The sequence below is a fragment of the Vulpes lagopus genome, chromosome 23, assembly GCF_018345385.1.
Source record: "Vulpes lagopus strain Blue_001 chromosome 23, ASM1834538v1, whole genome shotgun sequence".
Taxonomy (NCBI): Eukaryota; Metazoa; Chordata; class Mammalia; order Carnivora; family Canidae; genus Vulpes; species Vulpes lagopus.
The window spans coordinates 61,899,837-61,926,870 of NC_054846.1; the positions used below are offsets into that span (position 1 = coordinate 61,899,837).

The window sequence follows — 27,034 nt, forward strand, 5'->3', positions numbered from 1 at the left end:
ATAATTATTTATGGGGTCTTCTAAAAGAATACAGGTATTCATGGAGTCTTCCATGATAGCTGGGTTTCCTGAAGCTGATACTGCAACTTGTTAGAGGGAAGGGGTATGAGACTATGTAGTATCATGCGGTTGAGACTGAAAGGCTCCAGGTCAAATCTTCATGGGTTTGATGGGTAAGGAATAGGGTTCTGGACTTGGAAACACTGAAACAGAACCAGGGCACAGGAGAAAAAGTGAATATTCTCAATGACAACAAAAAACACAGTGCAGTTGAATCAGACACAGCAGGAGAAAGAGAGGAAATGGTTTTTCCCACTCCGCCCTGGGATTCAACTTCCTTGTAACAGGGCTGGCTTGGGACCGGGTGGCTAAGGAGTCAGAAGCACATGACAAGAGTCCTGTGTGGTCCCTCCAAGGCTAGGCAGGAGGCTGTGGCAGTCTGGAGAAGCTCCTGTTGCCACAATGCAGCCTCTCTGGATTCTTTCTTCTGGAAAGCAATACACATCTACTTTCTGTATGCAGGGGCTGAGCAGGTAGCAGGACGGGAGTCTGCCCAGGGGCTTATAAGCAGAGTCTATGTGGGTATTCTGCTTGGCAGAGGTGTGTGTAACGCTCAGAAGGGTCCCAGGAGTTGAAAAGCAGGACTCTCAGAGGAATGGAATCCCTTCCCATTTCAACAGAGCCTACAGGCACGGAGTAGGAACCGGGATACTTTGCCAGAAATCAGCCAGTGGAGAAGGCCTGCCCCTCTGACTAGGAGGCCACACTGGCCCAAGGGCACTTACCTGAGATAACTTCACCACCGTGGCCCTGTTTGAGGAAGCTGAAGACGGTTTTCTGATGATACGCACAGTCGATACAAGCCTGGACAGCCTGCTGCAGCACCACGGAAGCGCGGGCCGGCCCAAAATGGTCAGGGAGCAGCTGGACCTTCTTCTTATCTAAGTGGGGGCCTGGGCTGCCATTCTTGTTCAAGTAAATACAAACTGCAGGAGACAAAGAGCCAAAGCAGCTTACAGAGCGTCTGGGTTACAGAAGTGATAGAACAGTGCTCTCTTCTGTCTCTTGCACTCTGGGCTCTGGTCCCTCGCAAGACTCTCAGCTGCTAGGCTGGTGGAACACCAGGAGGGGGGTGGGGGTGGGGGCCTGCGTCCAGCTGCAGCCATCCCAAAATGCATGACCAAAGGCTCTGGGAACACAGCCTGCTGGAAGAACAGTCCAGGCCAAAAGCCAAGGCCCAGAACTTGTACTTTGTCTTCTGTGCACGGAAAAGGGAATCTAAACAATTCCTGCAGATGTATGCACTTTCATGTTCAATACTTGGTCACCTCACACATTCTTTGGATCTCTTATGTTATGTGTGTCGGAGTGGTAGGGACCATGGCAATGTTAGTGTGTGCTTGTGTGTGTTTGGCCTTGCACTTAGAATGGTCATGCCACAGGTCACCTGCCTTGATTTTTGTTCTGGGGCTGGGAATCTATTTGTTATCTTCTGCATTAGTAGTCAGGCCCAAAGAAAGTGGTAAAATAGACAAATATGGGAATAAAGAAAACCATGGAAAGGGCTAGAGGGTCCCATGTGGAGAGTGTTGCTCATTTCAGGAGTCTCTCCTGTCAGGCCAGCAGGGCTCTCTCCTACTGCAGCCCTCTACCTGGCATGGTGCTAGGCAGGGAACAGAGTGGGCAATGGAGGTACTTTCTTGGTCTCCAGAGGGGACCCACGGCAGCCTGGTCAGTTATGACATTCCCTCTTCTGATGTGCCTTTAAGGCCCCATTTGAGCAGGGGTACTCTGCTTTCTCACACTGCCATGGATCACTAACTAAAGGAGGAGGTGGGCAAAGGGCCTTTCTTGCTATTAAAGGCAAAAAAAGCTAAGCGCATAGCTGGGTTGGCTATGGATGGACCACCGTTCTCATGCAGGGGGGCCTCAGCTTTAGCTAGCCTCTGGAAAGTGAGGGGGCTAAGCCATGTGCTGTCCGAGGACTCCTCACTTAATTCTAAGGCAAAGCAAGATGAAGAGAAGGAAATGGAAAATAGCGAGAAAGGCAGGGTGTGGAAGGTGACAGGTGGAAAAAGAAGAAGGAAAAAAGGTAAAAGGTAAGCAAGAGGAATTGAAATACACATTCAACTCCCTTCTCTCCTAAAACCCTCTAAAGTGAGTCAGACAATAAGGGAGATAGCTAAAAACTTTGGAAGCTGGAAAGCAGATAAACAAAGTAGCAATTGACTGAGTGACCCCAAAAAGCGGAATCCTTAACCAACAATGGAGAAAAATAAGAATCAAGCTGTTTTTTCTTATAATTCACAAAAGACCCAAGAATAGGCAGGTGCCTCTGGAGGTGGGTGTGAGGCAGATCTACTGAAAGTAGCAGGTAAAGTGGGTGATATGACTCTCACTGCAAATAAAACAAGTAAAAATGTAGGAACTCAAAGGAGTAGGAAGAGTAGTTAAAATAAATGAAGACACAGATCTATGAAAAGACACCCATAAGAATGGTCATAGCAGCTTAGTCATAACAGCAGAAAACTAGAATCGACTCAAATGTCTGTCAACAAGAGAATACATATACAAATTATGGTGTATTCATTTATCAGAATAGCACTTAGCAGTACAAAAGAATGAACTATTGATAGGGTGCTTCTCAAAAACATTATTTTTAGTGAAAGAAAGATACAAAAGGTATATATAATTCTATTTATATATTAAGTTGAAGAATAGGAAAATCTAATCTACAGTGATAGAAATCAGAATAAAGGTAGGAGAGAAGGCTGGTCATAAGGATGTATGATATGACTTCTAGGGGCAGTAGAAATGACTTTTATTTTGATTTGGGTTGTGGTTACATGGTGCTTACACAGATTAAAACTCATCTAATTGTACATTAAGATACGTACACTTCACTGCATGTAAATTTTACTTAATTAAAACATATGAAAAGAAAAAATATAACCAGCCCAGTGATGATTATAGAGAGAAATTCTACATGGACTGAAGTGTGAAATACAAAACGCAAACTATAAAACCTTTAGTATTATTTTTAAAGATATATTTGTTTATTTGAGAGAGACAGAGTCAGAGTGAGTGAGCATAAGTGGTGGGGAGGGGCAGAAGGAGAGAGAGAATCTCCAGCAGCCGAAGTCTGAAACTGGGCTTGATCCCACGACCCTGAGATCATGATCCGGACCGAAGGCAGATGCCTAACTGACAGAGCCACCCAGGTGCTCCTAAATTATAAAACCTTTAAAAATGTGGCCCTCCCCACAAAACAACTTTCCACTTTCTTGGGACATTCACTCTTAGAACCCAACTACCATGTGTGAGTAGAACCCACCACCTTGTGGTGAAGTCTACGTGGAGTGAAATCCATAGCTACAAGTGACTTGTTAGCCACTTGGTGGAAGTGGGTCCTCCAATCCTTGTCAACCATGTCAGCTGACACTGCGTGGAGCAGACACAATTGGTGGTGATTTGCTGTGTAGCAAAGGATTAGTGGAAGGGACTGTGGTACCAGAAATAGGGTGCTGCAGTAATAAAAGCATAACACACATGGCTTTGGCTTTGGGACTGGGAAGCAGAAAGCAGCAATACAGGGCCATGAAAAGGGTAGGAGTGAAAGCATAAAGGGCTGAAGCAGAAGCCTGTAGAAGGTGGCGGAATCAAAGGATTCTTTTTGTTTTGTACTGTTTCTGTCCCTGATAATGCTTTTACCAGAAGGCTTCTTTTAGAAACTTGAGAGTGGAAGCCTACAAGGTTTTGAGGAGGCTGCCAGTGAGCACTTAAGGCAAGTGACGAAAATCTTATTGGAAGATGAAGGATGGGAGACACTTGCTAGGTAGTGATGTAGAGTTTGACAACACTGTCACCTGCAGTAACGTGGAACCAGGAAGTAAGTGTACCCGGTGGACTCAGTGAAGTAGATAGAGATTTCCAGACGAAGTAATTAAAGTGCCAGGTGGCTTCTTACTGCCTATGATAAAAATGCAAAATGAGAGAGATGAGTTTAAAAAAAACATAAAAAATAAAAAAGCCCAGGACTCATAGATTCCACAAATAAAAGTGCTTCTCATTTCTAGTCCTTCCAGAAGACAAACAATTCTAAATTAAGAAAGGATCAAATACGGAGTGGGGCAATAAAATAATTTATTAAGGGGCTAGAATGACTTAAGACTATGCTTCATAGATTCCTTCTGACCAAAAGGCCCTCCAGGAATCTTAAGGATCAGCTTTGCAGATTCTTTCCCTTAAACGGTAAGTTTTTAAGAATCTTAAAGGCATTGTCTCCTAGCAGCCATATTGGAAGCCCAAAGTAGGGAAGGGCTTACCTTTAAAAGATTCAAGGTTGTGACTTTTGTCTAATGAAGGAAATCTCAATGGTAGTCACAGAAAACCCCTCAAGTTTCTAAGAGAATCATTCATAAACACTGTCAGCTCAGATTAAAAGGGACAGAAATGGTACAAAATGAAAGAATCCTTTAGACCCAAACCTTTTCCAGATGGGATGAAGACCAAGAAAGCAACCTTAGTTTTCTTATGGAAAAGGAAGGATGATTCAGAAGACAAAACTAAGACCCATGGAAAACCCCAGGAAAGTAGTATTGGATCTAATTAAGGAACTGGCAACATGTGCCCAGCTGGATTTCAGAATTTCTACAAACCAGTGACTGTTCCCTTTTGAATGGGTATATCTGTAAGTTATCCTATACCTGTGGGGAGTGGACAACATTTTTCTTTAGTTCACAGATCTTCAGATTGAGAAGTACACTCAAGGAGCTACTAAACTTGAGAATTGCACCTGAGAGGTTTCATTTGCAACTGGATCTGATATAGCTGATGAGATCCTAGATCCAGAGCCTGATGTTGTAAAGGGATGGGACTTTAAATGGAGAATCTTGCAAGAAGAATAAATTTCCCAAGCAGGCAAAATGTAAATAATTTATGTCCAGAGAGTAGAGTGAAGGGATTTAAAAATATGGTCCATAATTCTTTGACCCTCTTCTCATAGAAGAGTACGGTCTATTCTTCTCTTGAATCTGAACTCTGTGACTGCTTAAGTAGAATATGGTGAAAATGACACTATACTAATTTGGGGGCTTAAGTCTTAAACGGAAGCCTCCACTTCCTGTCTCCTGGGACACTTGCTCTTGGAATGCAGCCACCATGGTATGAGGAAGCACAAGCTACCCTTTAGAGAGGTCTGTGTAGAGGAACCAGCACCAGTTTTGCTAGCCATGTGAATGAACCTTCTTGGAACTGGATCCTCTGGCCCCAGCTGAGCCACCCCAATGATGCCATGTGGAAGAGAGATGAACTGTCTTAATTTTAATACAGTTGAATATATTGATATTACTCTTTTTGGTATATGAAAGGTTATATACCTTTCTTTTATGGGTCATGCTTTTGTCTTGTTTTGAAAGTCTTTCCCTATCTTAAGGTTGTAAAGATATTTATAACTGTCATGTTTTGGTTTTGTGCTGTGCCCATGAAATTAGAGGTTATAAAAAAATTGGAGAAGGATTCAGTATATAAGGAGCTTGGAAGTGGCCACTCCATCCTAACAACAAATGAAAAGTTGAACAAATGAAAAGATTAACAATCCTTTTTAGATCCATCAGAGGAGTGAGGTTACAGGATAAATTGCAGCCACCCAAGTTTGGAGAGATAGGTGAGTACAGAAAATCACATTTTGCCAAGCAGAAACCTCCACAGTAACCAGTGCCAAGGTAGGAAAATCTAAACTGTAACTGACCAATTGCTGGAAGTTTAGTGTGGACGAGTCTAAGAGTTAAAGACTCCAGGGGACCCACTCAGGGCGGGGGTGGGAATTTCCCATACTTTTCTAAGAGTTTTACCTTCAGGAGATCAACTAACATTCTCATAGTGAATATTGGAAAAAAATCCCCTCATGCATTGGGCATGGAAAAGCATTGGGCATGGAAAAGGAACCATTTAAAAACATGCTAGAGTGTTCTACTCTTCTTAACAAGGCCTGCCCTCTGGAAAAATTATTTTACCAGAGCTTGCCCTGCGAGGATTTGGTCAGAGCCTAACCTAACTAGGAGAAGGGAAATACCCAATTCCAGCCCTCTCTAGTCATCCTGTCCCATCTAAGGGCAAGGGAGGATAAGAAATACTGGTGAAGTTCACAGCATGGGCCCCCTAAAAGACTGAGACCTAATCACAGGACTATAGAATACTTTCTCCCCCAGCACCTTATCATCATATTACTAAAGCCTATTTACAACAATTCCTTTTACCTACTACTTCATGTCTGGCTATCAAGAGTAAAATTACAAGGTATACTACAGGACAAAAACTACAATTTTAAGAGATAAAGCACAAGCATAAGAAACTAGTCTTAGACTAGAAATCATAAGAACTAGACTCAGACATGGCAGGGATGCTGTATTAGATTGGGAATTTATTTTTATTTTTTTTTTAATTTTTATTTATTTATGATAGTCACAGAGAGATAGAGAGAGAGGCAGAGACACAGGCAGAGGGAGAAGCAGGCTCCATGCACCGGGAGCCCGACGTGGGATTCGATCCCGGGTCTCCAGGATCGCGCCCTGGGCCAAAGGCAGGCGCCAAACCGCTGCGCCACCCAGGGATCCCTAGATTGGGAATTTAAAACTAAGATGAATATGCTAAGGGCTCTAATGGATAAAGTAGACAGCATGAAAAACAGATGTGCAGTGTAAGCAGAAAGATGGAAATTCTGAGAGACTCAAAAAGAAATGCTAAGGATAAAAAATACTATAATAGAAATGAATGCCTTTTTTAAAAAAGATTTTATTTATTTATTCATGAGAGATACAGGCAGAGGAAGGAGCAGGCTCCCTGCAAGAAGCCTGATGTGGGACTCAATCCCTGGACCCCAGGATCACAACCTGAGCAGATGCTCAACCACTGAGCCACCCAGGTGCCCCAGAAATGAATGCCTTTGATGGGCTCATTAGTAGACTCATTAGGGGGCATGAACAAGAAAAGAATCACCAGGCTTGATGGTATTTCAATAGATATTTGCCAAACTAAAAAAGGAAAGAGAAAAAAGACTGCAAAACAAAACAAAACAAAACAAAACAAAACAAAACACCCAAGAGACTATCTAGGAATTATGGAAACACTACAAAAGGTATAATATACACACAGTAGGAATACCAGCAGAAGAAAGGAACAAAGAAATTTTTGAAGACAAATGACAGAATTTCCCCAAATTAGTATCAGACACCAAATCACAGATTCAGGAAGATCAGAGAATACCAAGCATGAAAAATACCAAGAAACCACCTACAATAAGGCATATTATATAAAAATGCAAAAAATCAAAAATTAAAAAAAAATCTTGAAAGAAACCAGAGGTGAAAGCCCCCTTACCTACATATGAGCAACAATAAAAATTAACATCCTTAGAAACCATGTGAGCAGGAAAAGACCACAGGGAAATACTTAGACTGTTGAGGGAAAACACCAACCTAGAATTCTGTACCTTGTCAAATTATCCTTCAAAAGTAGAGGAGAAATACTTTCTCAGAGAAAAAAAAAAAAAGAGGGAGTTTGCTGATAATAGGTTACCTTGGAAGAAAGGTTCAAGGGACTCCTTAGAGGGAAGGTAAAGTAATACAGATCAGAAACTCAAATCTACATAAAGAAAGAAAGCACTGGAGAAGGAATAGATGAAAGCAAAAAAGAAACTTAGTTTTCTTATTCTTAACTGGTCTGACAGATAACAGTTTCTTCAAAATAAAAATAACAACAATGTATTTGTGTATGCTTATGTGTGTGTGTATATGCTTATTTATACTTATGTATAAGTAAAGTGAATGACAGCAATCATACAAGGGATGGAAAGGAGGAATTAGGATTATTTGTTATTATATCTGTGATGTGGTACAGTGCTGTTTGAAAGTAGACTTGGATTAGTTATGAATGTATATTGTAAACTCTAAGGTAATCACTAAAAAATAAAAAAGAAGTATAACATATACTAAAAAGGAGAAAAATTGGACTCCTATAAAATGCTCAATTAAAACCACCAAATACAGAGAAAAAGGGGCTCCCGGATGGCTCAGTCAGTTAAGCATCTGCCTTAGGCTCAGTTCATGATTCCAGAGTCTTGGGATCAAACCATGCACTGGGCTCCCCGCTCAGTGGGGAGTCTGCTTCTTCCTCTGCCCCTTACCCTGCTTGTGTTCTCTCTCAAATAAATAACTAAAATCTAAAAGAAAAAGGTAGAGAAAAGTGGAAGACAAAAATAGACATAAAGAATAAAGACAACACTGTGATGCCTGGGTGGCTTAGTGGTTAAGTGCCTGCCTTCAGCCCAGGGCGTGATCCGGGAGTCCTCAGATCGAGTCCCACAACAGGCTCCCTGCATGGATTCTGCTTCTCTCTCTGCCTCTCTCTCTCTGTGTCTCTGCCTCTCTCTTTCTCTGTGTCTCTCATGAATAAATAAAATCTTTTTTTAAAAAAGAATAAAGACAACAAATAGAAAACTCAACAAATATGGAAACTATTTAACCAACTATAGCAATAATACCTTTTTAAAAAAAGATTTCTTTATTTGAGAAAGAGAGAGAGAGAGAGAGAGAGAGAGAGAGAGCAAGTAAGCACAAGCAAGCAAGGGGAGGGGCAGAGGAGAGAATCTTTCAAGCAGACCTGGCACTGAGCTCAGAGTCTAATGTGAGGCTCAATCCCATGGCCCATGAGATCATGACCTGAGCAGAAACCAAGAATCAGACACTTAACTGCCTGAGCCACCCAGGTGCTCCAATAATCATTTTAAATACCAATGTCCTAACTACACCAATTAATTAAAAAACAGAGATTCTGAAAGTGAACCAAAAAACAAGATCCAAGTATATGTTGCCTACAAGAAATCCACTTTAAATATAAAGAGACATATAGATTAAAAGTAAAGAGGTAGAGAAGGATATACTATGCTTACACTAATCAAAAGAAAGCGGGGATAGTTATATTAATTTGAGATGGAGTAAACTTCAGAGCAAGGAAAGTTACTGCAGATAAAGAGAAGCATTACATAATGATATAGAGGTCATTTATCTAAGGAGATATATCAATTCTTACCTTATATGCAACTAACAAAGGACCATCAAAATATGAAAGGTAAAAATTAATAGAACTCTAAGGATAGACAGATGGATCTACTATTATAATTGGAGACGTCATCATCCCTCTCTGAAATGGACAGATCCAGCAGGCAGAAAATCGCTGAGGACATTGAAGAACACAATCCTACCATCAATCAACTGGATATAACTGATATCTATACACATATTCTTCTCAAGTTCATATGAGACATCATGAAGATGAACCATATACTGGGCTATAAAGCATATCTTAACAAATTTAAAAGAACAGAAATTGTTCAATATTTGCTCTTAGACCACAATGGAATTAAACAAAAAAATCACCTGTAACAAAGGCAGGTGGAAAATCCCCCAATACTTGGAGGTTAAACAACATATTAATAAATAACACATAGGTCAAAGAATAAATCTCCAGAGAAATTTAAGTATATTTTGAACTAAATGAAAATAAAAACACAAAATTTCTGGGATGCAGCAAAAGCCATGGATGGGAGGAAATATATAGCACAGTATGTGTTAGAAAAGAAGAAAGATCTGAAATCAACAATCTAAGCTTCTACTTTAGAACACTAGAAAAAAGAGCAAATTAAAACTAAAGTAAGCATAAGCAAAGAAATAATAAAAATTAGAGCAGAAATCAGTGACACTGAAATTGGAAATCTATAGAAGAATAAAAATATTGGGATCCCTGGGTGGCGCAGTGGTTTAGCGCCTGCCTTTGGCCCGGGGCGCTATCCTGGAGACCCGGGATCAAATCCCACGTCGGGCTCCCGGTGCATGGAGCCTGCTTTTCCCTCTGCCTGTGTCTCTGCCTCTCTCTCTCTCTCTCTCTCTCTCTCTGTGACTATCATAAATAAATAAAAATTTAAAAAAAAGAATAAAAATATCAATGAAACCAAAAGCTGGTTCTTTGAAAAGATTAACATCAATAACCCTTTAGACTAATTTCTTAAAAAGATGACACAAATTACTAATATCAGATATAAAAGAGAGGACACCACTATGGATCCATGGTCATTAAAAGGATAACACAGGAATACTATGAATAATTCTAGGCCCACAAATATGATAATCTAGATGAAATGGACCAATCCATGAAATCCACAATCTCTCAAAACTCATAAAGAAGAAAAAGATAATCTGAATAGGCCTATATCTGTTAAAGATATTGAATCAATAATTAACCTTCCAAAATAGAAAGCACCAGACTCAGATGGATTCACTGGTGAATTCTACTAAGCATTTAAGAAATACATTTTACCAATTATCTAGAATCTCTTAGAAAATAGAAGCAGAGAGAATACTTCTTAACTCATTCTAGGAGGCTGGCATTATCCTAATACCAAAACCAGACAAAAACATTACAATAAAATTAAAGATCAATGTCTCTCATAGACATAGATGCAAAAATTATCAGCAAAATTATTAGCAAATCGAATCCAACAATATATAAAAAGAATTATACATTACAACCAAATGAGATTTATCCCAGGTGTGCAAGGCTGGTTCAAAACAGTTAAAAATCGATTAATGTAATCTGTCACATGAGCAGGCTAGAGAAGAACTATCACATAATCATATTAATAGATAACAAAAAACCTCTGACAAAATCCAAGACCCATTTATGATAAAAACTCTCAGCAAACTAGGAATACAGGAGAACTTCCTCAGCTTGATAAATATCTAGAAAAAAACTTCAGCTAACACACTTAATGGTAGGAGACTAGAAACTTTCCCACTAAGATCGGGAACAGGGTAAGCATGTTCCTTCTAACCATAACTTCTTTTAAAAAAGATTTTACTTATTTTAGACAGAGAGAGTGAGCAGGAGGTCAGGGGGAGCAAAGGCGGGGAAATCTCAAGCAGACTCCATACTGAGCATGGAGCCTGATGCAGGGCTCAATCTCATGACCCTGAGATCATGACCTGAGCTGAAATCAACAGTTGGATGCTTAACTGACTGAGCCACCCTGGTGTCCAGTCACAACTTTTGATCATTGTATTGGAAGTTCTGACTAATGTAATAAGATAAGGAAACAGATTGGGAAGGTATACAGATTGGGAAAGAAGAAATAAAACTATCTCTGTTCACAGATGACAGAAATGTCTATGTAGAGAATATGAAAAAATTGATCAAAAAATTCTGGAACTAATAAGCAATTACAATAAGGTTGTAGGATACAAGGTTAATACATAAAAGTCAATTGCTTTCCTATATAACAGTAAGGAGCAAATGAAATTTGAAGTTAAAAACACAATACCATTTACATTAGTACTTCTAAAAATGAAATACTTAGGTATAAATCTAACAAAATATGTACAGGACTTATATAAGGAGAACTACAGGGGCACTTGGGTGACTCAGTCAGTTAAGTATCTGCCTTTGGCTCAGGTCATGATCCCAGGGATTGAGCCCAGCATTGGGTTCCCTGCTCAGCAGAGAGTCTGCCTCTCCTTCCCCATCTGCCTCTCTCCCTGCTCATGCTCTCTCTCATTCTGTCTCTCAAATAAATAAAATATTTTCAAAAAAGGAGAACTAAAAACTCTGGTGAATGAAATAATAATAATAAAAAGCTCTTAATACAGTTAATACTATAATTAATATTATAATACAGACTAAATATAGACTATTAACTATAGAGAACAAATGGTTTGGTTACCAGAGGGGAGGTCGGTGGGGGGATGGGTAAAATAGGTGATGGGGATTAAAGAGTACACTTATCAAAAAAAAAAAAAAAAAAAGAGTACACTTATCATGATAAAATAAAATAAAATATAAAAGAAGAGAAAATGAAATAAATGGAGAGAGATCCTATGTTCATGGACGGGAAGACTCAATATTGTCAAGGTGTCAGTTTTTTCCAATTTAATCTACAGATTCAATGCAATTTCAACTGAAATCCCAGCAGGTTATTTTATGGCTACTGACAAACTGATTATAAAGTTTATATGGAAAGGCAAAAAAACCTCTAAATAGTCAACACAATTTTGAAGGAGAAGAACAAGTCTGGAGGACTGATACTACCCTACTTCAAGACTCACTATAAAGCTATAGTAGTCAAGATAGTGTGAAAGAATAGACAAATAGATCAGTGGCACAGATAGAAAGCTAAGAAATAGTCCCACATAAATATAGTTAACTGATTTTTGACAAAGGAAAAAAGGCAATATAATAAAGAAAAACGTAGTCATTTCAACAAGTGGTGCTAAATAACTGGACAGCCACATGCAAAAAAGAGACTTAGATATAGACTATACACAACTTTTTAAAAAAGATTTTATTTATTTATTCATAGAGACAGAGAGAGAGAGAGAGAGAGAGGCAGAGACACAGGCAGAGGGCAAAGCAGGCATCATACAGAGAGCCTGACATGGGACTCGATCCTGGGTCTCCAGGATCACTCCCTGGGCTTGCAGGTGGCGCTAAACCGCTGCGCCACCGGGGCGGCCCTATACACAACTTTCACAAAAATTAACTCAAAATAGTTTACAGACCTAAATGTAAAATTCAAAACTATAAGACTCCTAGAAAATAAACTAGGAGAAAAATGAAATGACCTTGCGTATGGCAGTGACTTTTTAGATACACCACCAAAGAAATAACTGATAAGCTGGATTCATTAAAATGAAAATATTCTGCTCTGTGAAAGACACAATCAAGATAATGAGAAGAAAAGCCATAGAGTGGGAAGAAATATCTGCAAAAGGCACTCCTGATAAAGAACTGTTTTCCAAAATATACAAAGAATTAAAAAAACCCTCAATAAGAAAATGAACAACCCAATTAAAAATTGGGTCAATGCTGTTAAACAGATACCTTGCCAAAAAAGATATGCAAATAGCAAATAAACATATAACAAGATGCTCTCCCCTGTATGTCATTAGGGAGATGCAAATTAAAACAATGAAATACCACCACACATCTATTAGAACAGCCAAAATCCAGAACACTAACACCACCAAATGCTGGCGAGGGTGTGAAAAAAGGAACTCTCATTCATTGCTTATGGGAGTGCAAAATGGTCCAGCCACTTTGGAAAAGACAGTTTGGCAGTACCTTGCAAAACCAAACACACTCTTACCATATGATCCAGAAATCTTATTCCTTGGTATTTATCCAAAGAAATTTAAGATTTATGTCCACAGAAAAACCTGCACATGAATGTTTATAGCCACTTAATTCATAATTACTCAAACTTGGAAGGAACCAAGATGTCCTTCAGTAGGTGAATAGATGAACTGTGGTATAGCCAGACGATGGTATATTATTCAGCCCTAAAAAGAAATGAGCCATGAAAAAGACATGAAGAAAATGTAAATGCATATTACTAGGTGAAAAGGCTATACATACTGCATGGCTTCAACTTTATGACATTCTGAAAAAGGAAAAATTATAGAGACAGTAAAAAGATGAGTGGTTGCCAGGGGTTAGAGGGCAAGGAGGGATGAATAGGCATAGCATGGAGGATTTTTAGGGCAGGTAAACTATTTTGTATGATCCTAGAATGGTGGATACATATCATTATACATTTGTGAAAACCCATAGAATGTACAACCCCAAGAGAGAACCGTAGTGTAAGCTATGGATCTTGAATGATAATGATGTTTCAATGGAGGTTCATCACTTGAAACAAATGTAGTTACTACTCTGGTAAGGGATGTTGATAATGGAGAAGCCTATGCATGTATGGAGGCAGGGGTATATGGAAAATCTCTGGACCTTCTGCTCAATTTTGCTGTGAACCTGAAAAAACTGTCTAGTAAAAAATTCAGAAAACAAAAAAGAGCTAGCAGATGCAAATATCCAAGAGTGGAGAAGTAGAGCATAAGCCTTTTCTAAATGTATGTGACAAATATCCTAAATGTATGTAAAATTCTTTTATGCAATCATTTTGCAGGACTGGTTTTCCACTAAACACCCATTGGAAAATGCCACTAGAGTAATGAATAGTGATACTTAAAAGTAAGATGCTAGACATGAGAAACTCAATACAAAATTTGGAAGATAGAGTTGAGAAAAGCTTTGAAAAAAGTTGAGCAAAAAGTCAAAGAGAATAAGGAGAAGATTAAAGAGGGTTAAGAATATTATAGCGCAGGTTCAAGAGGTTCAACATCATGAACAATGTGTGTCAGGAGGAGTGCAGAGAGACAAAGAAGAAGGAGAAAATCCCTGACGAAAGATTTTAAGAAAATTTCAAGAAACTAAATGAATGGGCACACACAAGGGCCAGCATGGCAGTGTCTCATCCTAGGTAAGACTGCAGAACACTAGGGATGAAGACAACATCGAAGAAAACAAACAGGTTTCATGTAAAATTAAACATGCAATGTAAGATTTACATGGGAAAACAAAGACAGGGGAAGGAGCAAACTGGGAATAATACGAAAGGGAGGTGAAGAAGATGTCAAGGAACTCAGCAGGCTTCAGAAGAGACTTCTTCATGACAGTATGAAATGATAGAATATATAAAGTGCTTGGACATAAAGAGATACGTACACAGTAATGAGAGCTTAAGGTTGAATTAGTACTAGCAAAATAAACACATAAAGAAATCAACAAGATTTACTCTGAAAACAACATGTGCAACAAAGGAAAAGTAATCACAGTACACTACTTGGCTCAGCTGAGAACAGTATGCCACAAATTACAATGACAAAATACTGGGCGGTCCGGGTGGCTCAGAGGTTTAGTGCCACCTTCAGCCCAGGGCATGATCCTGGAGACCCGGGACTGAGTCCCACATCAGGCTCCCTGCATGGAGCCTGCTTCTTCCTCTGCGTGTGTCTCTGCCTCTCTCTCTCTCTCTCATAATAAATAAAATCTTAAAAAAAAAAAAAGACAAAATACTGAAATCTAATCAAAATTATAATATCATGGTATTAAAATAGGGAAGTATGTGTGGGTGGGTAAGGGACAAGGAGATTAAGAAGAGTTAAATCTTCAACTTCTAAAGTGGGTTGTCAGTTAAAAAATGCCTGAAGCATAAAAACAATTAGCAATATCAACATGCCATTCACACATCTGGAGGTAAATAAAAGAATAGCTGAATTAAAAGTGATTGCATTTAGTGAGAAATGACGGGGGAAAAGGTGGCCAGTCTGTTTTGTTTTTGTCGTAATTCTTAAAAACATATTGTTCCTTTAAATTATGAGCACGTATATAACTGAAAAAAAAACTTAACTCTTAAAAAGTGTTGTGCAGTTAAAAAAATGAGAGGGAGGTATAAAGGATACAGTGTGGCACTTAGCTTTCAATCCATGATAGCTTTTACTGTTCACATTTGAAGAGTCTGTAAACGGTAACTTCATCTAATGTTTCCACTGCATAAGTGTGGAAACTGAGGCTTAGAAAGGGAAGTGATGTCAAGGACACACAGAATGAGCCAAGGCCCAGGTAGAGGATAGCCACACAATGAATGGTCAAAACTGCTTAGACTGTCCAGGAGCAGGAAACAGAGATGGAAAGCAAGTTCCCACTTTTCTTAGGCTGTGAGAGTCTGGTTGAGGAAGGGACGCCAGCTCAGTGATGGTCAGATTTAAATGGAACCTGCATCACTTAAATGGAATAGTGAGGTACAGTCATTGCTGTGGGTCTTCTAGGTAAGGTTGAAAAGGTACACAAGTCCCTTAGTGGTATCTAGAATGATGTGGATAAACCAAGCAAATATATAGGCATCTAGGGGACATGCCATGACGTTGGAAAACATATAATCAGTATTGTTACCAAGGTGTTTATCTGTTTTTTATTCCTCATCCATGGGACTTAGGAGCAAAGGCCACTGTTCATTAATTTAATGATACTCTTGCATGAAGCTAACCCAACAACTGGCTGGGCTTAGATGCAGATAATATATTTGGAGAAATTATGTAATAGGACCCAAAGGTTATGTGGAGAAGAAACCAGAGCTGGCCTTCCCATGAAACTCAAATGTTCCAGGATTTGGGTGGAGACATACTTAACTCCTAAGAAAAAGACTCTGCTAACTTCCCTGGAGATCATTCCAATTGCTTAAAGAAGGTGGAGGATCTACAGAATAACCAGAGTGAGGTTTCACATGTCTCTTTACAACGTAAGAAATGAGTCTTGTTCTTTACAGTAATCCCATTGGGATTCCAGCGGTGTAGCTCTTCTAAAGTTACCTTCATAGACGGCTGGTTTATGAAATGGAAAAAGATATACATAACCCTCGTTGACTACCTGCCCACTGCAGCCACCACACTGCTCTGAATCAAATGTTCACTGGCTGGTCTCCAAAATCAAGTTCACTCTCACAGTACCAAGGTTTGCCACCATCAAGGACTTAAAAGAAAAATTAGCCAGAGTTTTGTTTGGGATTTTAGAGACTGGTTTTTGCCCTCGTCATCCTGAAAAGAAGGTGAAGGCTCTCACTGGAAATGAACTGTAGCTCTGAATTTCAGTGTTGGTGGACGTTCTCTCCAGCTTTCAACAGACTTTGTGGAATCCCATCCTAAAATGTCAGCCAGTGCTCTCACGTAACTGTCCCATGACTTCTTCAAGAATGATTTTCTAGAAGTTGTGGATTTCTTGAAAAGTTTAACATTGAAGAGTAAAGATGAGAAAAATGGAATTCTTCAAGTTTCAGCTGCTAGTAAGAGGAATTAATAGCATTGTGGTTGGTGCCTCTTCTGCTTAATCAGTTGGTGTGTGCAGAGCCAGCAGCCTTTAAGAGTTTTCTTCCTCCCCTGCTTGGCCCCATAAAAACAATGCACTGGGAAAAACCCCAGAACCCCACTGCCTGTTCTTGCTGGCCCTGTTCCAGTCCTAGGTGAGCCCCGTGCTGCTCCAGCTATTGAGGTGAAGCACATGTGGAACAAGCTGCTGTCCCACCTGGAGGCCGACATGGAGCGATTCATTCAGGAGCACCTGAAGAAAGTCACCTTGCCACACGTGTCACCAGGCTGGCGGGATGCCAGTGATTCCATTGTGGCAGTTACTCTTTACAGCCCAGCAATGCTGGTCTACTTGGATTAGAGGTGATGGTAGGAGGAGAAAGATATCTTCAAACACACTGCCTCCAGTTCTATGAAAACTATTGACCCTTCCTGACGGTGGATTTTCTTAGCCTATTTAATTTCCCATGAATGGAATCCCAGATGTAAAAAGTACCTCAGAACACAGTGAAAACTCCTTCCCATCAAGGTCTAAAAAGGCTGAAGAGGGGCCTTATTAGAGTGAGCTAAAGGGGTCGGCAAACAAAACTGTCCATGTATATATCTGCCCCAGAGAAATGCTATGATGCTCCCAAGTCCTCGCTCACTAACGAGGAGATGCGGGATGACTTTGAGCTCAGCAGCTAAGACACTGAGATATACTCTGGAGGTGGAACCACGGCTGCAAAACCTATTACCTTGGGGAGCAAAAGGCATTTCCTCCTCTGCTTCCATTCACTGAAGAGTCCAAGCTTTTGAGATCAAGCTTACCCCAAAAGACCAGTCTTGCGCAAAGTGGGGATGAGCCAGATCAAACCAAGCCACTGAAATGTGTCACAAGAAAGGAGGCCTAAGGTTCCATCAGAACTGAGTTTAGGAGAGTTTACCAATTCAAGTAAAAAAGAAGCCAGTACAAGATCCTGAGTTGGACTGTTTTGCTGATACGATCCCAGAAATGAAGCCTGTAACTGCTATTCTTATTTTAACTGATTGAGGGCAAAGATGATGGTTCCCAAAGATGATGTCTCACCAGTCATGCAATTTTCCTCAAACTTTGCTGCAGCACAAATTACTGAGGGAGGGCCTGAAGACTGGGGAGGGGAAGGGACCTGAGCTAGGAAAACAATAACTATGACACTGTGTGGCAGTTACACTATAGGAAAAAGGATTCCTTTAGGGGAAAAAAATACCACATGAAACTAGTACCTCAAAAGCAGGCTCTGCAGACAATGCTCCCCAGAGCATCCTGTTTCTGCGGTAGCAGGAGCTCTGTGCTACCCGCATGTGCGCCCCTGAGTGCAGCTAAGAGCCCCAGGCAGTGAAGAGGCTCACAGCTCTGATTTCTCTGAGGAAAGGCTGTGTGGGTTTGACTAGAGCTCTGTGAAACACAAGTGGCTGTTGAAAGGCTGAATTCACTGTTACTGTTTTTCCTCCAATAAAGAAAGAAAATAAATACAAAAAGCCAAGCTGATTAGCTTAGTTCTGTGCCATTTCTTTAAGTCAGAAGAGTAAGCTCTACTATGAAGTAAAACTTACAGAAAAAATTTTAGCTATAAAGTATATGAGTGATTTTTAAATTGCTAAGCTTTTCCTATGCAGCTACTGGGTGTCTAGTTGTGCTGTCGAATGCATAGCCCTGTGGGCACTGGGCAGGTACAGACTGTCCCACATGTGTTATATTGTACCAAAGTTCTTAATGAGCAACATGTCCCACAGTCCTGTTTTCTAAATATTCTATAAAGACTATTTTCACTAGAAAAAAAATCAGAGCAGTTGCACACATATTGGAGGGATGGCAGGATTATTGTAATGCTGGAAGGATTCTGGAAGGGATCGGTAAAAAGGGAGCACTCAGAACTGGAAAGGATGGGTATTAATACAAACTGGGCATGGGGTGGGGTGGGATGGGGGTGCTCCTGGTGCTAGCTCCACTTCTGCCCTATCCCCACACCCCAACTCCCCAATTCCGAGTTCACAGGATATCTATCCAAGTTTCTTTCATTGTTTTGAAAGGATGAAGGTTTCTCTGAAACGATTTTAAATGCCAAAGATAAAACATCTGTTTAAAGATTTGATTTAGGTTAACTGGGGGGCTAACTGCTGGTGCAAGATAAGATAAAGGACAGATAGGGGGGCCTGGGGCTTGTGGCAGCTGATCCCATGATCTGCTCTTACCTGTGGGGGCCTGCATGGCTGAGCTGGGGATGGTGGCAGCATCTTGGGGTACAGTGCTGGTATCCGGTTCGGGGGTGCTGGTTGTTGGTGAGGTGGGTGGTGGGTTCAGCAAAGTCCGAGGCTTCCTCTGTCAAAATGGATGGGGAGAAGTTTGCTACCCGTGACAGGTAACTTGTCTTCTGATTCCTCTATTCCTAGCCCTTGATTTACCCATGGGATGGAAATATTTCTGTGGACGGGGCTGTGTTTTATCTTGGTTTTCCATACAGAATCTTGCTCAGCACTTTACATATAGTAGAGGCTTAGTAAAAATTTTCTAAACTTACGTATAAGATTCTGGGCTCCTACTGAGCTGGAGCTTAATGCACAGTCTTTTATACTAGATTCAATACTATCCTTTGAAATTCCAGGTTCTTTATCAGTTGAGCAGACAACAGCAAAAATGGGAAAAAAAAAATGCTGAGGTTTTAAGTCTACTTTGATGTTATTTTTACTTTGCTTCCCCTTCCCCTAACTACAAACTCGTTCTTCTGCCTACCTCTAGCTCATCATCTGCCATTTCCAATCTTAAACTTTATACTCTAAGGTTTAATCTCTAACTAAATTACTTCTCTAAAAACCCTGTGGTTTTACCTCGGCCATGCCTTTACAGTAATAAACTGTCTTTTCTTCCTGGAATGCCCTTTCTTTCTTTTTTTACTTCATAAATATATGTTTTTCCAGGAAATATTTCTAGATTTCTTCTACTGTCTCTTTTGTGCTACCTCTGTACTCTGTGTTGAATCTGTCACAATGTATTGTCATATATATTTAGACACTGGTGTCCTCTATTAGCCTGGAGCTCCTTGAGGTTCTGAGTCTGAGTACCATTTCTGGCACAGCAACTGCCATATAATAAGTCTCAATAAATATTTTCAATGAAGCATACAGTACAGAAACCCAATAATGGGGGAAGTAATGAAAATGATTCGAGAAAAATCTAGTATCTTCTCTATGCTGTTCGGGGCAGTCTCTAGGGGAATAAGATCCCAGAAGGTTCTTTTCAAGAAATAGTTTTCTAAAAGCCGTTCTGAGTGCAAGAAAAACATAATCATCACTGAGATCCAGAAATCCCTTTTTTACTAAATGTCCTATGTAGGGTCCACTGCTGGGAGGTATATAAATCTGTCTGCCTTCTAGGAGTGTATGATGTAAAGCAATAGTACCAGTGACAACGGGCATATATAAGATGGCCTTGTCTGTGGAAGCTATCATGCAAACACTTAAGAAACATTCAAAGCATATGTGGGACATGGACATTTCCTCCTTATTTTTTTTTTCTGATACTGCTAAAAGTAAAAGTCTAAATATGCAAGGGGTCAGGGAGGAAAGGAAATGGCAGTTCATCTTCATGGAATTAGTGGTATGATTTCATGGGGTCCCTGAAGGAAAATGCCTGGTGAGTTTGGTGCCCAAATATTGTAGTAGAAAGCAGAGAGACGGAAGGCATTACTGTTTTGAGATAGGTGCATTTAGACTCATTATATCTCTTCATATATTACCTCATCTCCACTTTATTGGTGAGAAAACTGGGGCTCAGAACCTTATTCAAAGTTTCACAGTCACACATGTGGTAACAAATGGAGATGAGATATAAACCTGTTTGTTGGCTTCGAAGCCTCTGCTCTCATCATGAAACCACTCTGCTTCAGAAAGGAACAGAAAGGTCATGGGTTAAGTGGAAGGCATATTCATTTATAAAAGTAGGCAAAAGGATAGGAGGGAGAATTAGCGAGTCAAATGCCAGCCCATAAAATACTGGATAAGAGGAGAATTATTGTTTTCAAGAGGGTTGGAAAGAAAGGAGACTTTGGTTATTACTATGTTTAGGACTGCTTGAGGAAGCAAAGCAGAGGCAATCATAGAATCATAGTGTTTAGGTTTTGAAGGATCTTAAAGGCCACTTAATCCAACCATCCCTCTCCTACTTCCCTCTTCCTGAAAACATCCCTCCCATACGGGTCATCCAGTCCCTGACAAAATGCCTCTAGTGATGGTACATCACTATTCCTCTCTCCTTCCCTCTCTCTTTCCTTTCCCACTTTTTTTTTTTTTCAGATCAATACATCTGTTTTGGGATAGATTTAACTATTCCTCATATGTTGAGACAAAGCCTGTCTGCTTGAGTTTCTACTTTTTGGTTCTGGTTCTGTCTTTGAAACCTTATAAGTTTTCTCCCTCTTTAATCTGATGTCCTCAAAATGTCTTCACATCATCGAACGCATGGCTTTTCTGGACTTGGAATCTTTAGAGCCTTCAGTCTCTCTCCATAGCAGAAGAATAAGAAGAGAGTAGTAGAGACAAAAATGAATCAGGACCTGGGTTAGGGGTTAGTGGTAGATAGATCAGGATCATATGTGTTACACAGAAAGATCAGGATGCGATATCAAGAATTCAAAGCCAAAACAAACAAACAAACAAACAAACAAAAAGAATTCAAAGCCAATTAAGAGATAATCCCAATTAGAACATCATAACTAAAATCATCCATCCTGCACATATTGAACATCTCCAAAGAGACTGAGATATAAGGTACTACAGGAGAAAAAGAGAAGAACAAGATTAGGTTCTTGACCTTGAGCAGCTTATATTCTAGAGGAACTGAAGTCAGCTGAAGTTAATAAACAGAACAAAACCAATCAATCAACCATTTAACCAACCAACCAAACTTAGGAAGGAACTCATGAGATTAGGATGGGGTGCCCAAAGAGAACTAGCTATCATTTTCACATTAAAATTGAGGAAGTCTAGTTCAGGAGGGATCTGCAAAGAAATGCCTTGACGAGAGGTGAGTGGAGAAGGTGATGCTAAAGGAAGCTGTAGAGAAACAGCTGAGGAACTTTCTTATCAATGGTTTCCCTAGGGAAGACATGCATGAAAAACTGGTCATGACTAAAAGGTGGTACTTGCAGTTACAGTGCTCAGTGAAGCTTAACTCAGTAGTCTTTTCCTGCACTAGAGATAACTGTTATCTTCTTCAGGAAATGTGGGAGAGTGCTCATGGTACCCATGGTTGGGCAGCAGTGACCATGGAACCAGAACACCTGTAGCCCCATCTCTGGCGCCTTTGCCATTTATTAGCTATGTGACCTTAGGGAAATCTTTTCACATATCTAAGTCTCAAATTTCTTAACTATCAGATAACATAAACACTAACTACTCATCTCCTAGGGTTTTGTGATCATTATGTAATATGTATGTAATGGTGTCTGATACAGAGTCTGATACTTACAAGTTATTCAATAATTCTTTCTTTTTAAAAAGAAGGGGCAGGGATAGAAAAAGAAATACATTTATAGAGTCAATTTTCTCTTTCTTTCTGTTCATGTGCCTGGGCGTCCACTCTGGGTAGCTTAACAATTAGGAGTGGGGTCTTCCATCTAGGGAAGACATTAGACCAGAATTCCCGCAAATGTGAGTAGCTTTCAAGGTCAAAGTTTGTTTCTTATCCATACCATCCTATCTCTGATATTACTAACACCCAGATAAGTAGCTAAGCAGGGATGACAATCTAGGAGATTCCTGTTAAAAGCATACACAAGGTGGAAAATAGGGCCAGACATGCCCCTTTCCAAGATGGATGGATATGGGTGAGTTATCCCTTTAAAGCCCATTATCCCTTTCTAGGAAACCCGCATTTTTACCTACCTTACTGCCAGGTTTGGGACCCCTCTTCTTTGGGAATTTCAAAGGTTCAGCTGACTTGGATGGGGTAGAGATGGGGTGGGGAATTAGGGGCTTGGGTGTCCGGCCCCGCTTCTTTCCTGGTTTACGCCCCCTCTGCCCTGGTTGATGGTCCAAGATAGTTTTGGTGCTGCTGTGGATGCTGGGCTTCTCAGTGTTCACATCAGATGCAGGATAGGGATTCTTTGGAATCACAACTGCAAGAAAAAGACTCATTCTATCACCCCCTCCTCCCACCTGCATTCCCATCCCAAAGAGAGGGGGAAAAAAACTTGCTACTTCTGCTTGGGTAGTTTTATTCCAAGAAGCTAGTTTCCTGGCATCTGACCTAAATGTTAGAAAATCTCAGAGGAGAACTGAATTTAGATTGGTTAGAATGGGAAGTTTTAATTATTTCTGACAGATGCAGAGAAAATATTAAATTTTTCTCCCCAAGGCATCTAGTTAAAGCATATAAACAGAACCATAGGCTCAGAGATGGAATGACTTTTAGAAGCCTACAATCCCTTCCTGCTAAGAATGAAGTTCCAAAGCTCAGCAGAGGAAATGATGCCTTATCCGGGTTATACAGTGAACTAGGATAAGGACTTATATTTTGAAACTAGGCCCTGACAACCAAGTTACACATTTTCTTCACCAATCTACTTAAAGTTTTAGTACGATTATTGCAATGAGGAGTAGTGAAACACATAGAAATACTTGACAGCATCTCTCCTTACTTCAAAAATCTTTGCTCCATATTACCTTTAAGGTAAAGTCCAAATTCTCTATCCTGATATCCAGGGACTTTTGTGACTTTACCCTTGCCTTGCTCTCTGGTGATGTCTGTTGTCACTTCTTGACACACAGCCCCCCTATATTCTAGCTCAATTGTTTTCTGAAAACCAATTTATTCATATATGTTGAGTTCCCTATTATTCCTAGTCAAGTAAAAATCAATACTCAGATTCCAGCACTCAGTTCCAGGGCCACCTCCTTACTGAGGTCTTGTCTGATTATTCCCCAAATAAGTCAGTACCACTCTACCCCCAAAGCATTCTGGAGACATTTATGTTAGAGTACTTTCAATTTTACTCCAACCATTCATCTATTCTTTAAACCGAGAATGCTTCAAGGTAAGCACATCTAATTCATCCCACAAATAGTTACTGAGCACTTATTATAAGTTAACAAAACACAGTTGCCACTCTTGTGGAGCTTACCTCCTAGTTGAGGAGACAGAAAACAGACAAATAAATATACTGTATAATGCCAGGTAAGTGCTATGATGAAAATTATGTGGGGTAGTAAGGAAAGTTCGCTTTGAGGAGATGACATTTACACAGAACTTCCAAATGAAATAAAGGCAAAGCCATGTGAAGATCTGAGAAAAAAACCCTCCCAAGTAGAGGGTACATAACAAGTGCAAAGATTCTGAGATGGGAACATGTCAATGTATTTGAGAAATGGTAAGGAGGTCAGTACAGCTAGAATTGAGTGAGCAAAGAGAGGAGTGGAGGGGATTCAGGTTAGAAAGGAAGTAGCAATAAGATCGTGTAGGACTTTGCAGATGGTGAAAATGAATCTGAACTTATTATAAGCATGAAAAGAAGCTGCATGAGTAGAACTAGAGAGGCTACTTTACAAACTAATTACAATGGGCAGGTAGAGGGTAACGTTGCTTATGCTTCTAGGTAGAATGTAACAGATTACAGCAGTGCAGTGTTGCTGATTCAAAAATTAGGAAAAGTCAGATACTTCTTTGAAGAGACACTGGAGTGTTGTAGAAATCACAAGGACTAGATGAACTGAGTGAGTAGGGCTTCTGAGATAGTTGTCAATGTTTTCTTTCCTGAGGACATTTGTCAATTTGGGGCATGAATGGAGGTCAGAGGACCTCTACTGGAGGAAAAAGAAATCCAACAGGCTGCTGTGACAGATTGGGACTAGAACTCCGTGTGTGGCCAATTCTCCCCACGGGACATTTGCTGAGTTCTGAGCCTGCACATTGGACATGTGAAGCTAGGCTGAGAGCTTCTAGAAGGCAGAATGAAATCTCCCATAATCCTGTGATTTTAGGGGATAAATAGAGTCCCACTAGAAGGAGGGAGGTCTACCTCAGACATGTATCTCCTCTTCAAGATAAATGTCATATTTTGAATTTAAGAGGTTAAAGAACTAAACCCCCAACCTCTAAAGGTAGGACAATCTCTTGCAATTTTTCGGGGCTGAGGAGATAGAGAGACCTATTAGGTTCTCAAATCAAGAGCCCAGGAGGGCCAACATCCAAGAAACAGATATAAACTATAGGTATAATCCAGACCTGAACTAGCTCAATCCAGGATTAGATTGAGAGGATCAGCCCTTATCCTATTAGCTTAAATAGGGGAAAGGAAGAATTCTTTCTGATGGAAGATATTAGCTGATGCCTCGACAGTTCTTTTATATAAAATATTCGTATATCACAAAAAAATATTAGATGTAAAAAGAGGCAGAAACAAGTGATTGGTAATCAAGAGAAAATACAAAACAACAGAAGGAGACTCACATATGATCCATGTAATGGAATAGAGACTTTAAAATAAGCATAATTAATGTGTTAAAGAAAGTAGAGGAAAAGATGAACAAAATGCAAGAAAGGAAAATGCCCAAGAAAATAGGAATCTACATAAAAAAAAAAACCAAATGAACATTATGGAATTATAAATGTAACATGAGAAATTAAGAACTCATTGGATGGATTTAAGGGAAGATAAGATCTAGCAGAAGAAAGGATTAATAAACTTGAAGAAAAATCACAGAAAACATCTAAAGTGAAGCAAAAATATGGAAAAAACATTAGAGGATTAGAGACATGTGGGTATGGTCAATGGATCCAAAAATATGAGTAACTATAATCCCAGAGGAAGAAGACAGAGAGAATTAGGCAAACATAATATTTAGAAACAAATGAAAAGAGGAGCTCAGGAACCTAACAAGCAGCAAAAATCCAAAAAAAAAAAAAAAAAAAAATTCCCCCAACTATATCATGTAACTGTTAAACTGCTGAAAATAAAGAAAATAAAATGAAATGACAGAAAAAATTTTTAAAGTAGTCAGAGAAAAGAAGCATTACTCTTATAGAAACACCAATAAGACTGATGGCTGACTTTTTAACAGAAACTATAGAAGTCAATATAATGATAAACAAAAGGGCTAAGATTTATAAACTGCCAACCTAGAGTTCTATACCAAGTAAAAGTATCTTTTAAAACTGAAGGTAAAATAATATTTTCAGACAAATCAAAGTTGAAATAATTTATCGCCAGCAGACCTAAACTACAGGAAATAAAAAGGAAGGTCTTCAGACTGAAAGAAGGTAATCCCAGATAGTGAGATGGAATTGCAGGAAGAAATGAAAAGCATAAGAAAGGGCAAATATGTGCTAGATACAAAAGAACTTAGAACAAGAACTGACTAAAACAAAAACTTATAAAATGGTTTATAGAATTTATAATGTATATATTATAATTATACTAAATTATATGAAAGCAACAGCACAAAGGATGGAAGTAGGGGATAAATTGAACCAAACTTTGTTAAGAATTTTACATTATTTTGGGAGTGGTTACAAAGCACTTATTTAAAGAAGATATTGATGAGTCCAGAATACAAGTTTCATAGGATCACTAATTAAAGAATGTATCACTAAAAGCTAAGGAGACAGAAATGGAATAATAAAATACACCTGATTAATCCAAAGGGCAAGAAAGGAGGAATAAAGAAATGAGGAAGAACTCTGACAAATAGAAAATAAAAAGGAAAATGGCAAACTTAAATCCAAATAAATACTTAAGATTAAATACAAGTGGATTAAGTAAAACAACAGGAAAAAACTAACATACTGCACCAAAACCCCTCAGTACCTAATTAAATCTGTTTATAAGAGGGCCTTGAAATATAAGGACACTTGAAATATGACACAGATAAAAAGATAAAAACAAACAGATGGAAAAACATATACCCTGTAGACAGTAACCAAAAGAAGGCTCATGTGGCTATATTAATATCAAACAAGTTAGTCTTTAAGGGAAGAAGTAGGTCTAAATTAAAATGGAACATTTCATCAAGATAGTTAAATTTATATATATGTAATAACACAAAACATATAAAGCAAAAATTTAGAGAATGAAAAGGACAGACAAATCCAAATTATGAGTTGGAGATTTTTAACATATCTCTCTCAATAACTGATAGGTTAAGAAGTTGAAAAAAATCAGTAAGGATAGGAAAAATTTGAATAACTCAATTAAATGACTAAAAACATAACCAATTAACCAATCAACTTAATTGATATCTGTAGGACACTACACCCAATAAGTATAGAATGCACTTTC

The 27,034-nt window shown here is 39.3% G+C and overlaps 1 protein-coding gene and 1 pseudogene across 12 annotated transcripts in view; one reads left to right on the forward strand and one right to left on the reverse strand.

Annotated features, from left to right (window-relative positions):
• Window positions 1-27,034, reverse strand: part of SCMH1 (Scm polycomb group protein homolog 1) — a 175,574-nt gene that overhangs the window by 19,916 nt on the left and 128,624 nt on the right. For 11 of the 12 annotated variants that reach the window (XM_041737954.1, XM_041737956.1, XM_041737946.1 and 8 more), the window contains 3 exons: window positions 22,644-22,876; window positions 18,957-19,083; window positions 786-986 (listed from right to left, as the gene is read on the reverse strand). In XM_041737954.1, the coding sequence (XP_041593888.1) occupies window positions 786-986; window positions 18,957-19,083; window positions 22,644-22,876 (561 nt within the window). The remainder of the gene's footprint in view (window positions 1-785; window positions 987-18,956; window positions 19,084-22,643; window positions 22,877-27,034) is intronic. The other variant, XM_041737952.1, reaches the window with a different exon arrangement.
• LOC121481367 lies at window positions 3,811-17,894 on the forward strand (annotated as a pseudogene).